This window comes from Chiloscyllium punctatum, chromosome 36, assembly GCF_047496795.1.
Source record: "Chiloscyllium punctatum isolate Juve2018m chromosome 36, sChiPun1.3, whole genome shotgun sequence".
Lineage (NCBI taxonomy): Eukaryota > Metazoa > Chordata > Chondrichthyes > Orectolobiformes > Hemiscylliidae > Chiloscyllium > Chiloscyllium punctatum.
This window is the reverse complement of record NC_092774.1, coordinates 70,504,513-70,519,339: the sequence shown is the minus strand read 5'-3', so window position 1 is coordinate 70,519,339 and position 14,827 is coordinate 70,504,513. Positions and strand designations below refer to the sequence as shown.

Here is a 14,827-nt window from a genome sequence, read left to right as displayed (position 1 = left end):
TGAAACAGCGGGTTGGAATCTGCAAACTAAAGAAGATCAACGTTAAGAAGGGTCAGATGGAGAGCATTGATTCGGTGCTTATTTGAGAACAGATAAAGAGTGATTATACTGACACTGAATTGGAACTAGAGGTTAGAGTTAAACACCTGCAGTGTTGCACTCAATGCATAAATCTAAAATCGCTGAAAGATTTGCCCCTGACGTGTACTTCATTAACACATGAATAGGACAATTAAGAAGGCATATGGGATACTAGATTTCATGACATTAATGGCGCCTTCAATTCCCACGATCCCATGCGATCGAGAAACCTCTCTATGGGGCCCTGGTAGTGCGCATGCGTGTGGTGAATGTGAGCGAAATGGCGCCGGCGGCTGAAGGAACAAGAACAGAAATCGCTGGAAAAGCTGAGCAGGTCCGGCAGCGCCTGTCGAGAGAAATCGAGGAGGCGTTTCGGGTCCAGTGATCCTTCTTCAGAACAGGGTGAGACAGGGTAGGATTGGAAACCGCGGGAGGAGGGAGACTGGGGAGTTTATAAACTCCTCGGGGGAGGCCTGAGGCCGTGAATAAAACCTCCCCAGGCCCACTTCACCGCCGGAGGAGCTCTCGTGTTGCCCGGGCAACAGGGCGCCATCATTGTAAGGATAAGGCTCATGTTGACTTGGGGCGGGGAGCGCGGGCGGCCATCTTGGTGAGGGCACCATCAGTCGTCATTTCCGGGAGAGAAATGACAGTTGGTGTCATTCAACTAGAATTTCCTCATTTCACTCAGAGACCTGTCCCTGAGCTTGGTCTGTGTGGCCTTCAGACAGGAAAAGGGAGTGGGAGGGAGGGAGAGAGATCTAGAATGACACGAAGGCGGACTCTGAATTTGAGGTGAATGAATCTGATCATTTGTGGCGCTGGGTACTTCCAAGATCGCAGTGACCAGGAGAGCATTGATGTGTTGATGTTATTTTCAGTTTGTAGACTGGGAAAAGAGAACGCCAGGAGTGGAGGAAAGACATGATGAGGATAGATTTAAAATTCAATACAGGAGGAGGGTTAACTTGAGCCAGCACTGGCCCATATCCCTCCGAACTCTTCCTATTCATATACCCATCCAGATGCCTTTTAAATGTTGGAATTACACTCGCCTCCTCCACTTCCTCCAGCAGCTCATTGCATACACTTACCACTCTCTGCATGAAAAGGTTGCCCTTTAGGTCTCCTTTAAATCTTTTCCCTCTCATCCTAAACCTATGTTCTGTAGTTATCAACTCCCCCACCCCAGAGAGAAGACTTTGTCTATTTATTCTATCCGTGCACCTCATCATTTTATAAACCTTTATAAAGTCACCCCTTAGTGTTCGACTCTCCACGGAAAACCGCCAGACTGTTAACTTCTCCCTATAGCTCAAATCCCTCAACCCTGGCATCATCCTTGTAAATCTTTTCTGAACCCTTTCAAGGTTCATACATCCTTCTGATAGGAAGGAGACCAGAATTGCATGCAATATTCCAAAATTGACCCAACAAATGTCATGTACAGCCGCAAACAATACCTCCCAACTCCTGTATCAATATTCTGACTGATAAAGGAAAGCATACCAAACACCTTCTTTACTATCCTATCTATCTGCAACTCTACTTACAAGGAGCTATGAACCTGCACTCCAAGGTCACTTTGTTCAGCAACACTCCGTAGGACCTTACCATTAAATAGTTCTGCTAAGATCAGCCCAAGATTTGCCAATTGCATGACCTCGGACCATAGTTTGGGGTGTGGGTTACCAGCACCGGGATTTGTAAACTTTTAATCCCATCAATTGCCCCAACACCATTTCCCCACAACTACTCATTTCCTTCAGTTCTGCTCTCAGTGGACCATGTGTTCCCCAACATTTTGGGGATGTTACCTGTGTCCTCCTTTCTGATGATAGAAGCAACATATGTGGTTAATTGGTCTGCCATCACTTTGTTCCACATGAGAACTTTGCCTGTTCTAGTTGTTATTGTTTTCTCTAATCTTTTTTTATCTTCACATACCCATTTTCCCCTTTTGATCAATCCTTTTGTTGAAACCTGAACTGCTCGCAGTCTTCAGATCTGGTACTTTATTTTTCGCCAATTTGTACGCCACTTCTTTGGATCTCGTCCTATCCATCATGTCCCTTGTTAGCCGTGGCTGTGCCACCTTCTGTGTTTTATTTTTTCAGACAGGAATGGCCAACTGTTGCAGTTCCTCCAGGTGCTCTTTAAATGTTTGTCATTTCTTTCAATAATGTTCCCTCATTTGTTGTGGCCTGTTTGTGCCTCTGCCGTTGTAATTTCCTTGCTTTAGATATAAGTCCCCAGTCACAGAATCACCTCTGTTCCTCTCCATTTTAATGGAAAGTTCTCTCACTTGGTTCTTCACTCTTCTGCAAGAGACCTCTTACAGCTACAATGCCAATTATTCCCTTCTCATGAAGAAATTAATATTTTGGAATTAAATTGCCATTGTTCAGCAGAACCATAGCCACTTTTGGAATGTTGTGTGCTGTTCTGGTCTCAGTCCGATCAGAAGTATGTTGTGAAACTTGAAAAGGTTCAGAAAGGATTTACAAGAATGTTGCCAGGGTTGGAGGGTTTGAGTGATAGGGAGAGGCCAAGCAGACTGGGGCTGTTTCCCCTTGCATGCTGGAGGCTGAAGTTGATAAAACCATGAGAGGCATGGATAGGGTAAATAGTCAAGGTCTTTTCCTTGAGATGGGATACTCCAGAATGTAAGGGTAATAGGTTAAGGGTGGGGTGGGGAAGGGAAGGTTTAAAAGGGACATAACGGGCAACGTTTTCATTAGGAGGGCAGTGTGTGTAAGGAACAAGCTGCTAGAGGAAGTGGTGGGGGCTGGCACAATCACAACATTTAAAAGGCATCTGGATGGGTATATGAATAGGAAGGGGTTAAAGGAATATAGGCCAAGTGCTGGCAAATAGGCCTAGATTGATTCTGGATATCTGGTCGGCATGTTCACTTTCTCTCTGGTGTCGGTGTCAATACCTTGACGTCTTGTTTTCTCCCCCTACCTGGGGACGTTAACCATTTCATGTCTCATTGTTCATCAAGAAGCTGCATTGCAGGTTCACCCTGAATTGACAGTTTTTGCTTCCCAAAATCAGACCTGCTCACTCTCAGCAGTATTCCAGTGTTGGGAAAGAAACTAACTTTCAGGTGGAGCTATCCAAAATTCAGAGAGATGTCAGTCTTGACATTTTTGCTTTTCTGCCCCTGTAAGATCCTGAATCAGCACCTTCAGGAGAATTAGAGTGGAGTGAGAACAGAAGGGGGAGTGAGAGGGAGAGTGAGAGTGGGATGATGCTTTCAATTTTGTGGAATAACAAAAGAAAAGAACGTTTTGCAGAAAGGAGAGTTGCTTGTTCTGAATTTCTACCCTGGACTGACAGTGATGACTTTTGTAATTTTTTTTACAGAGTATTTGAAGATCTGAAGACAGAAGTTTCAAAATCAACAGATGAAGGCCTTATGCTTGAAACATCGACTCTCCTGCTCTTCGGATGCTGCCTGACCTGCTGTGCTTTTCCAGCACCGCACTTTTCAACACTGAGTGTCCAGTGTCTGCAGACCTCACTTTGATGTCAATGTCTGACAGTCACTCAATCCATTGGGAACACAACAATTTTCGACTGTGATTCTGTGAGAAGGAGCAAAGCTTTTTGGTTCCTGCTTCTATATGTTTTCAGAATCAGTGGGACTGGATGAGAGACCGTATGGTTGCAGTACACTGAGTGTGGAGCCAGAAATAGTTATATGACCTGGAAAGAGGAATTCAAGGCAGGGAGGGGCTCTCCACATGTTTGTGCGCAGCTGAAGTTTTGGCTATGGAGAAACCTGAGGGATCCTGCCCCGTAGAGAAACCATGTAAGTGTGGTGACTGTGGGAAAAGTTTCCATTTCCCGTCTGCCCTGGAGATTCATCGGCGCACTCACACCGGGGAGCGGCCGTTCCCCTGCACAGAGTGCGGTAAGGCCTTCAGCAATTCCTCTGACCTGCTGAAGCACCAACGGGTCCACACAGGGGAGAGACCCTTCAGCTGTCCCAAATGCGGGAAGGGCTTTACCCAGGCCTCCAGTCTGCTGACCCACCAGCAGGTCCACACCGGAGAAAGGCCGTTCCTTTGCACCGAATGCAGGAAGGCCTTCAGCAATTCCTCAGCCCTGCTGAGGCACCAGCGGGTCCACACGGGGGAGAGGCCCTTCAGCTGCCCCAAGTGCGGGAAAGCCTTCAGCAATTCCTCCGACAGGCTAAAGCACCAGCGGGTCTACACGGGGGAGAAGCCCTTCAGCTGCCCCGAGTGTGGGAAGGGCTTTACCCACGCCTCCACCTTGCTGACCCACCGGCGGGTCCACACCGGGGAGAGGCCCTTCACCTGCCCCGAGTGCGGGAAAGCCTTCAGCAATTCATCCGACAGACTGAAGCACCAGCGGGTCCACACAGGGGAGAGACCCTTCAGCTGCCCTGAGTGTGGGAAGGGCTTTGCACAGGCCTCCACCCTGCTGGCCCACCAGTGGGTCCACACTGGGGAGTGGCCATTCACCTGCTCTCAGTGTGGGAAGGGATTCACCCGCTCTTCCCACCTGCAGAGGCACCAGCGAGTTCACATGCCATGGCAGGGGGATTGAAGGAGCAATGGCAGAGTCCCATTATTGACTGGACCCCTGGGTTTGAATCCCGTCGTGGCAGATGGCGGAATTGGAATTCGGTCAGAAGTCTGGAGTTCGGAATCTAACGATGAAACCATTTTTGGGGGTGGGGGCATGAGAACCCCCATCTGATTCACTCATGTCCTTTTTTAGGAAAGGAAACTGCCGTGTGGGAAAGGGTTCATTCAGTCGTCCCATCCTTTACCCGGGCTGGCCTACATGTGACTCCAGACCCACAGCTGTGTGGTTGACTCCCCCACCTGCGGAAATGAACAGGGAGAAACTTACTTGGATACAGGGTCTGGGTTGAAATTGCTGAGTGAGGCAATACTTCCTCCGGGTTAAGGCTGTACCAAGGATCCAATTCCAAAGGGATAACTTGGTGCTGATTAATAGTAAAGAAAGTTGGGGGTGGGGGGACTGTGTACTCTTTGACCTTGAGCTGTTTTTTTTTTAAAAAAGCTACTTTTTCTACGCCTTTTTGCTGGGGGGATCTGAAGCTGTAATAAAGTTGGGTCTTGATAAAGGTTACCTGAACTTACCGCTGGGCTCAGACTTTCATTGAAGGCTTTGAGCTCCAAGAGGTTTTTGTTTTAAAGCTGCTCATTTCTTTCAACCTCCTGCACTAAGTTTCCAATGTCATGTATCAGATGGAGCAGTGAATGAGGAGCTAGTATCGTTAGAAATTGTAAATTTTTCATGAGTGCAGGTCCTGCACCATTCCCTCAGCATTGTAAAGTTTCCTGGCAGCACCGGGAGGTGGGGGCTGCCTTCACTCGAAATGATATGGAGGAGCCAGAGATGGACTGGGTTGGATCAAGTTCAAAAATCACACATCAGCTTATCGTGGTTTATTTGGAACCACTAGCTTTCGGAGCGCTGCTCCTTCATCAGGAAGCTGTGGAGCAGGATCATAAGACAGAATTTATAGCAAAAGATCACAGTATAGTGCAACTGATCGGATATATTGAACAAACCTAGATTGTTGTGAAGTCTTTTGTCTTTTAGAATAGGTTGCAAGTTTTAGTTCATTAATGTGTAAATCCCAGAAAGTCTTTGAAGTCAGATTCTCGAGATGACATAAAGGTTTATATAAATAGGTTTCATCTCAGTTCAGACAACAATGAAATGTGTGAGGTTTGAGTCTGTCTGTATCCCAATCTTGAATCAGACTGGTTCTATTTCCAAAGGAGGAATTTACAAATATTACATGTATCAACTGCCTGCAGGTTGTGTGCTTTTTGATCAAAATTGAATGTATCTGCAAATGTAAATTCACCCCATAGACCTGTGTGTGCATGCATGAGAGAGTGTGTGTGCATGAGAGCGCGTGTATCTGTTTGTGTAGGTGCTAATGTCTCCTCTGAAACGGTGAGGTGCTTCCATTGTCCTGTCCTGGGAGCAATGCTCTTGCTGGTGCCTCTCTGTCTGACCTGTCCTTTTGTGTGGCTTTGGTACTGCTGGGTTGTGAAACTGCCCTCAGGGCTTTGGGATAGCTGTGGTATTCTGTCATTGTTAGTGGGTACTTGAGGTGTACAGGTATTCCCTTGTCTGCAAGTGCTGTCTAGTTTCACTTGTCAGCCTGCTTGGTCCCTGCTAAGGCATTCTGGGTGTTTTGGTACAGTTTGGCCAATTTTGCTTTTGTGGGCCTATTGTGGGTTGCCAGGGTGGCAGATCTTTTCCCACATACAATTACCAGGAATACTTGGAATCCTGAGAAGGATTTAAGTGAATCTTCGAGAGATGTTGTATCCCTTGGACTATTCCCAGCAAGTGAATGAACTATCAAGACTCTTGTAAAGATTCTTGGGAACTCTTGCAGGGATGTAAAGAAAACTAGATTTACAATTTAAGGCCATGCATCCCATTCTGCTAAGTTACACCAGTTAATTGGTCATTTTTATTTGTTTTAAAATGTGAAATCTGAATGAAGAGTTCTTCCAGTTAATCACTGGGTATTCAAATTTCTCTTCAGAATTAAAGATCATAACAAAACTGGGTGTCATTGTGGGATGTTGAATCTGTAGTACGTGCTTGGTAAAATTTGGATGCGCAATATTTCAAAGTGAATTTTATCGTGTTAAGTACTAAGACTTTCTGGAGAGGAAAGATTTGCCCTTGTGTGTTTTGCAACACTTAATCAAGGTCAGTTCAATAGAATACGCAGACAAGTTGATGCTAGAGTTGAGAGCTATGGCAAACTATCAGAAATAATGCAGGCAGTAGCACGACAATTAGGGTTAGAAAGTTAGCTAAAAAATATATGAAAACAGGGTGGAAAGTTTTGTCAGCTTTTCTTAAAAATAGTTAACAAAATAAGTGTTGGTTCTGCAGAAAATGAGTCTGGGGATTCAGTAATGGAGGATAAAGAGATGGCAGATGAATTAAAAAGAGTTTGAATCTGACTTCGCTTGAGAGGATACAAGTAACACCCTAGACCTAGCTGTAAATCAGGAATTGAAAGGGAGGGAGGAACTGAAGAAAATTACAATCACCAGGGAACTAGTACTGAGTAAACTGTTGGAACTCTGAGCTGATAAGTCCCGGGTATTTGAAGGAATTCATCCTCGACTCTGAAAGAGAAATTAGGGCGTGAAATAAGACCATAAAACATCGGAGTGGAAGTAAGGCCATTCGGCCTATCGAGTCCACTCCGCCATTCAATCATGGCTAATAGGCATTTCAACTCCACTTCCCCGTAATAGTTAATGTATTGGTTTTAATTTCCAAACCTCATTAGTTTCAGGGGTGGTTTTTTTTAAGATTGGACAAATCCTTTCTTCAAAAAGGGAGACCATTTAACTTAACATATGTAATGGGGAAAATGTTCAAAGCTATTATCAAAGATATTATGACAGAGCACTTGTATAAGTTCAAGGTAATCAGGCAGCGTGAATGTGTTTTTGTCAATGGGAAATAATGTTGTAATAATTTTTTGAAGAACGGCCTCTCCGCACTGCGACTGAGCTGATGAATCTCCAGTGCCCCCAGGGAATGGAATTCCTTCCCTCAGTCCCCACATTTCCCCAAATTCTCCGCAGTTCTGGTGTCCTTTTGGTTCTGTGTTTCCGATGAACAATTGAAATTGGGATCACACTCAGAAAACGTGTACAGTCACTCCCTCCTGCGAATAGTGTAATGTTTCTTCAGTCTGTGTAACTGGTTAAAGCGCTGCCCAAAGTCAGCTCACGGGGAGACTCTCTCAACATGCGGAGAAGACAAAAGTTGAGCAGCGAGACAAAATGCAAAACCAATCAAATGTCGAACCACGGAGAAAAAAATATTGTGGCTCTACCCCTTTTTTTCCTATTGGCATTTGGACACTTAAAATCTGTCAGTAACACCAGCATCCCGATAGAGTATACAGCGCATGTTTGACGGTGTCAGCAATGTCGTGCGCATGCTCGCCGGGTGTCAGCAAAATACTGGGCATGCTCATCGCAGTCCGCACAAAAAGGCGCGCAATCTTCTTTTGATTGACCAATAGGGAGTTCTGGAGGACCGGAAGGAGACTAGTCCTCCTGCTAATCAGAGACATCCCATTGTCTGAATGCGGAAGTTGGACCATGAGTTTCTGAAGATGCTGCTGCTCCTGTTTCTCTGAATGAAGATTGAGCTTCACCCCAGACTGCAATCTCCTTCCTCTGTCCAACATCTGTGAGTACGGCACTCTCTTTTCTCACCACCTTTTCCATTTTTTTTTTCATTCTGGGGTTCAGTTGTTGACTTGCAGCAACTGAAGGGAAAGGGAGTGAATCGGGCTGGGGACAGACTCTGGAAACGTTGCTCCACGTCTGTGTCGCAATTGGCAAAATAGACAGGCAGGAGGCTGGAAGAACAGAAGAAGCCAGGTAGCATCAGGAGGTGGAGAAGTCGACGTTTCAGGTGTAACCCTTCTTCAGGATTGGGGATGGGTGCAGATAAAGGGTGTCCTGGGGGCAAGGTGGTGAAGTGGGGATAGGTGAAAGGTCTGACCTGGTTGGTGAATGGGAGAAATAAATCTGGTTAGTGACAAGGAGGAGTGGAAATGAGGGGGAGGGGCTGAGAAGGGAGTCGTGGTGGGGGGGGGGGGGGGAGGAAGAGATGGGAAGTGAGGTTATTTGAGACTGGAGAACTTAATGTTGAGTCCGCTGGGCTATAGGCTGCCCAGGCGGAAGTGGAGTCGCAGGTAGACAGGATAGTGAAGAATGTGTTTGCTATGCTTTCCTTCATTGGTCAGAGCATTGTGTACAGGCATTGGGAGATCATGTTGTGGCTGTAACTTGGTAAGGCGACTTTTGGAATAGTGCATCCAGTTCTGGTCTCCCTGCTTTCGGAAAGAACTTGTGAGACTTTGAGAGGGGTCCGAAAAGATTTGCGAGGATGTTGCTAGACTTGGAGGGTTTGAACTTCAGGGAAAGGCTGAGTAGATCCAGGATATTTTTCCTGGAGCATCGGAGGCTGAGGGGCATCCTTATAGAGGTTTATAACGGGCATGGATAGGGTGAATATCCAAGGTCTTTTCCCCAAGGTAGGAGAGTCCAAAGCTTGAGGGCATATGTTTGAGGTGAGAGAGGAATGATTTAAAAGGGCCCTGAGGGGCAACGTTTTCACACAGAGGGTTGTGCATGTATGGAATGAGCTGCCAGAGGAAGTGGTGGGGCTGGTACAATTATATTTAAAATGCATCTGGTTGGGTACACGAATAGGAATGGTTTAGAACCATAAGAGCCACATGCTGGCAAATGGGACTAGATGAATTTCGGATATCTGTTTGGCACAGACGAGTTTGACCAAAGGGTCTGTTTCCGTGCTGTATGACTAATTGTCTTCGGTGAAAGCAGAAGTGTGGTTGTGAAGACTGGAGGCTGGGAGCAGAAGAAGTTACAGTGAAATATTTGATTTATGAGAGAGCAACTGAGTGAGTGTGGACATTTGGGATTTTGGTGGAAAGTGGGAATTCATTGCACTGTGGGGATCAAGCCCTCACTATCCAGTCATTTCAGCTGGTGGATGAGACTCGGCAGTTCATGCAGGCAGTCAATCCAGATAATATTTTATAAATTCCTGCTTTGGAAATAGAAACAGTCTGAGTCAAGACTGAGATACAGGCAAACTCTGACCTCATACCTTTAATGCATTGTCTGAGCTGAGATGCCACCTTTTGTTGTAAAGCCTTATGTTATCTTGAGAGGGTGCCTTACAGGAAGTTCTGGGATTTACATATTAATGATACCTGCAATCCATTCTAAAAGATGAAAGACTGAACAATCCAGATTTGTTCAATATATCATTTCAGTGGCAGGCACAAATGTTTTTCCATAAATTCTGTGCCTTATGGTCTTATTCTCCACAACCACCTGATGAAGGAGCAGTGCTCCGAACGATTGTTCTTCCAAATAAACCTGTTGGACTATAACCCGCGTTTGTGATTTTTAACTGTGCCCAGGTTAGGGTGGATTGATCACGCTAAATTATGCATAGTGCCCAGGGATGTGCAGGTGAGGGTTGATTGGCCATGTTATAGTACCCATCGTGCCCAAGTAGGTGCAGGTTTGTGTGGGTTAGCCATGCTAACTTACACATAGTGTCCAGGGATGTGCAAGGCATGGTGGATTGGCCAAGGGATATGGGCCAAGTGCTGGCAAATCGGACTAAATTGATTTACAATATCTGGTCAGCATAGACGAATTGGACCAAAAGGTCTGTTACTGTGCAGTATATCTTAATGACTCTGGCTTTCTACTAACGTTTGCCACGTCTCTTCTGTTCAGTTTCTCTCTGGTGTCTGTGTTAATACCTTGATGTGTCTGGTTATTCCTCAAGATGCATTCCCGATTCATCCTGAATTGACACATTTTGTTTTGCTTCCCAAAATCAGACCTGCTCACTCTCAGCAATGTCCCAATGTTGTGAAAGATGTTAACTTTCAGGTGGAGTTATCCAATATATAAGTCTTGACGTTTTTGCTGTTCTGATCTTGAATCAGCACCTTCAGGAGAATTACTTAGAGCGGAGTGAGGAGGGGGAGGGGAGAGAGAGAGAAAGAGAGAAGGATGTTGCATTCAATTTTGTGGAATAACAAAAGAAAAGAATGCTCCACAGAAAGTAGAATAGCTTGTTCTGAATTTCTACCCTGCACTGACAGTGATGACTTTTGTAATTTCTTTTTCCAGAGTATTTGAAGATCCGAAGACAGAAGTTTGAAAATGGACAGATGAAGGCTTTATGCCTGAAATGTTGACTCTCCTGCTCCTTGGATGCTGCCTGACATGCTGTGCTTTTCCAGTGCCGCACTTTTCAACACTGACTCTCCCGCGTCTGCGGTCCTCACTTTCACGTCAATATCTGACAGTCACTCAATCGATTGGGACAGCCACGATTTTTGATTACAATTCTGTGAGAAGGAGCAAAGCTTTTTGGTTCCTATTTCAGTACATTTTCATGATCAGTGGGACTGGATGAGAGACCCTACTGTTGCTGCGCACTGAGTGTGGAGCCTGAAACTGTTATACGGCCTGGAAAGAGGAATTCACAGCAGGGAGGGGCAGTACACGCATTTGCTTGTGGCTGAAGCTTCGGACATGGAGAAACCGTGGAAGTGTGGTAACTGTGGGAAAGGCTTCCGTACTCCGTCTGACCTGGAGATTCATCGGCGCATCCACACCGGGGAGAGTCCGTTCTCCTGTCCCAAGTGCGGGAAGGGCTTTACCCAGGTCTCTGCCCTGCTTAGGCACCAGCGGATCCACACGGGGGAGAGGTCTTTCACCTGCCCTGAGTGTGGGAAGGCCTTCAGCGATTCATCCTCCCTACTGACCCACCGGCGTGTCCATACGGGGGAGAGGCCCTTCAGCTGTCCTGAGTGCGGGAAGGCCTTCAGCGATTCCTCCTCCCTGCTGACACACCAGCGAGTCCATACGGGGGAGAGGCCCTTTTGCTGTCCCGAGTGCGGGAAGGCTTTCACCCGCTCCTCCCACCTCCGGTGCCACCAGCGATTTCACATGACATCGCAGGGGGACTGACAAAGCGACTGCCGAGTGCCGTGATCGACTGGACTATCAACCCAGTTCTCGAATCTGTTGGGTTTGAATACCACCGCGGCAGATGGCGGAATTGGAATACGGTCAGAATCTAAAGATGAAACCATTTTCTGTGGGGGGGAGGGAGGGGGGAGGGGAGAGAGAAAACCCCAATCTGATTCACTCACGCCCTTTTTAGGGAAGGAAACTGCCATTGTGGGAAAAGATTCACTCAATAGTCCCAGCTGCATCCTTTACCCGGTCTGGCCTACACGTGACTCCAGACTCTCAGCAGTCTGTTTCACTCCACACTGCCCCCGTTCCAGGCCCCATGCGTTAAGGCTGTACCAAGGATCCAATTACAAAGGGACAACTCTTTGCTGACTGATAGGAGAGAAAGTGAGGTGAGGTGAGGTGGGGTGGGGGGAGGGGGGGTGTGTGCGCCTTGACCTTGAGCTATTTAAAAAGCAGCTACTTTCTCTCCATCTTTTTGCTGGGGGGGATCTGAAGCTGTAACAAAGTTGGGTCACAATAAAGATTACCTGAACTTACTGCTGGGCTCAGACTCTCATTGAAAGCTTTGAGCTCCAGATGGTTTTTTTGTTTTAAAGCTGCTCATTTCTTCCAGCCTCCTGCACTAAGTTTCTAATGTCGTGTATCAGATGGAGCAGTGAATGAGTAGCTAGTATTGTTAGAAATTGTAAATTTTTAAGGAGTACAGGTACTGCATCGTTTCATCAACATTGTAAAGGTTACTGGCAGCACTGGGAGGTGTGGGCTGTGTTCACTCGAAACTCTTATCTTTAAAATTGAGAATAGCTAAAATGATATATTCAGAAACATCATTGAAGTCTAAACGCATTTCAATTTTTTAAAAAGAGCTGCTGAAATCTTTCTGAAAATTGCACTGGAATATGTGCAGTTAGGCCACAGCTCAGGACAGGCTGTAAGGGGTGAATGACCTATTCCTCATTTTGTGAAATTGGTTTCAACTATGTAGACATAGTCAGAGTTGTAGAGCCGGAAACAAACCCTTCAGTCCATATCTTAAATGAATCTAGTGACCTATTTGCCAGCATTTGGCCTATGTTCATTTGTACCCTTCCTATTCATATCCCCATCCAGATGCCTTTTAAATGTTGTAATTGTTCCAGCCTCCACCACTTCTGCTGGCAGTTCATTCCATACATGCACCACCCTCTGCGTGAAAATGTTGCCCCTCAGGTCCCTTTCCCCACTCCCCTTCAACCTATGCCCCTTTCGGACTGGACCTTTGGGAAAGACCTTGGGTATTCACTCTATCCATGCCCCTTACAAGTGTCTATAATTTTAAGGAGGGGAAAATGAGGACTGCGGATGCAAGACATCATTTTCCACACCCCCACCCCACTTTATTCCAGTCCCGTGCCTTCAACTCAGTACGCTCTCTTGACCTTTTCCATCAACTTTTCAATCCATCAGCTCCACCCACTTCTCCAACCTATCCATCGCCAAACCGTTATTTCCCGATGCCTGGAGGAGGAACACCTCATTCTGCCTTGCGACCCTGCAACCACACAGGACAAATGTGGATTTCAACAGTTTCCTCACCTCCCCCACTTTATTCCAGTCCCAAGCCTCCAACTTGGCGCTGCCCCTTCTGACCTGTCCATCATATTTTCCTATCTGTCTGCACCACAACTCCCTCCGACCTATCATCTTGCCAACCCACCTCTCTCTCTCTCTCTCTCTCACACACACACACACACACACACACACACACACACACACACACACACACACACACACACACACACACACACACACACCCCTACCTTCATCTACCTATGGCATTCTCAGCTACCTTCTCCCCCAACCTCACCCTCTTCCCATTTATCTCTCAGCACCCCCCGTCCACAAGCCTCGTTCCTGATGAAGGGCTTATGCCCAAAATGTCAATTCTCCTGCTCCTTGGCTGCTGCCTGACCTGCTATGGTTTTCCAGCATCACACTCTCGGCATAATTTTAAGGTAACTGGAGGAAGGTTTCGGGAGAGATGTCAGAGTAGGTTCTCTACTCAGATAGTGGTGGCTGTGTGAAATGCACTGTCAACAGTGGTTGTAGAGTCAGATACATTAGGGACATTTAATTGACTCTTGGATAGGTACATGAAAGTTAGTACAATAAATGGTATGTAGGTCAGTCTGATCTTAGAGTCGGATAAAGGGCCGGTACTGTGCTATATACCTAAGTAGAGTCAAAAATGTTGTTTTATCAGCAGTACAGTCAGATCCGAGCAAACAAGGACATGCAGGTCATACTGCGCTTAGACAGAGTGAGGCAGACAGAGTTACAGCTGCACAGGAGGTGCGCAGAAGCAACATCAGATTTCATATTGGAGAGCTCCATTCAGCAGTCTAATAATAGCAGGGAAGAAGCTATTCTTGAACCTGTTGGTACATGTGTTCAAGCTTCTGTATCTTCTGCCTGGCAGAAGATGGTGCAGGAGATCATTCCTGGGGTGGGAGGGGTCCTTGAGGTTGGTAGCCTTTCCACGACAATGAGAAGTGTAGACGGATTTCATGGGTGGGAGGTTGGCTTCTGTGATGGACTGTACTGTGCACACAACCTTCTGTAGTTTCTTCCGGTCCTGGGCAGAGCAGTTGCCGTAGCAGGACGTGATGCACCCAGATTCAATGCTTTCTGTGGTGCATCTGTAAATGTTGGTGAGTGTCATTGTGGACATGCTGAACTTGTTGAGCATCTTGAGGAAGAAAAGGTGTTGTTGTGCCTTCTTGACCGTTGCATGGGTAGGTTTAGATATTTCGCCACTCCTTTCTCATTCTTACTAACTCCTTTACTTGACGCAGTCACAGTCAGTTTCATACCTTGTGCTAATCTCTTTTGAAGGTCTTCTTCAGAAGGATAAAATATTATGAGGGGCAAAGGTAGTGTACATACATAATATGAAATCTTTAAACTTGAATTCATTTTAAAGAGCAGAACAACGTATTTATGGTAAAAATGGGTAAAGTTAACAGGTTTTATGAAGGGTGAGAGTGGGGAGTATGTGGAGGTGCATGTTAAAACAGGACTGAGTCTGCATGGCTTTGACAACAGGAGGTCATGTCTGACAAATCTATTAGGATTCTTTTGAGCAGGTAATG

General features: G+C 46.2%; 1 protein-coding gene across 3 annotated transcripts; it reads left to right on the top strand.

Moving 5' to 3' along the window:
* The first annotated feature begins 358 nt into the window (after nucleotides 1-358).
* On the top strand, nucleotides 359-5,224 carry LOC140460648 (uncharacterized). Of its 3 annotated transcripts, none has more exons than XM_072555266.1 (2): nucleotides 359-483; nucleotides 3,454-5,224. In XM_072555266.1, the coding sequence occupies exon 2, from the start codon at nucleotides 3,862-3,864 to the stop codon at nucleotides 4,660-4,662; it is 801 nt and encodes a 266-aa protein (XP_072411367.1). In that variant the 5' UTR covers nucleotides 359-483; nucleotides 3,454-3,861; the 3' UTR covers nucleotides 4,663-5,224. The 3 variants fall into 3 exon arrangements, with proteins under 3 accessions (XP_072411367.1, XP_072411366.1, XP_072411368.1); XM_072555265.1 differs by having other exon boundaries at nucleotides 359-638; XM_072555267.1 differs by having other exon boundaries at nucleotides 363-415.
* The last annotated feature ends 9,603 nt before the right edge of the window (nucleotides 5,225-14,827 follow it).

What these genes read in the sequence shown, in the direction of transcription:
- LOC140460648 (XM_072555266.1), top strand. Translation starts at nt 3,862, where the DNA reads ATGGAGAAACCTGAGGGATCCTGCCCCGTAGAGAAACCATGTAAGTGT.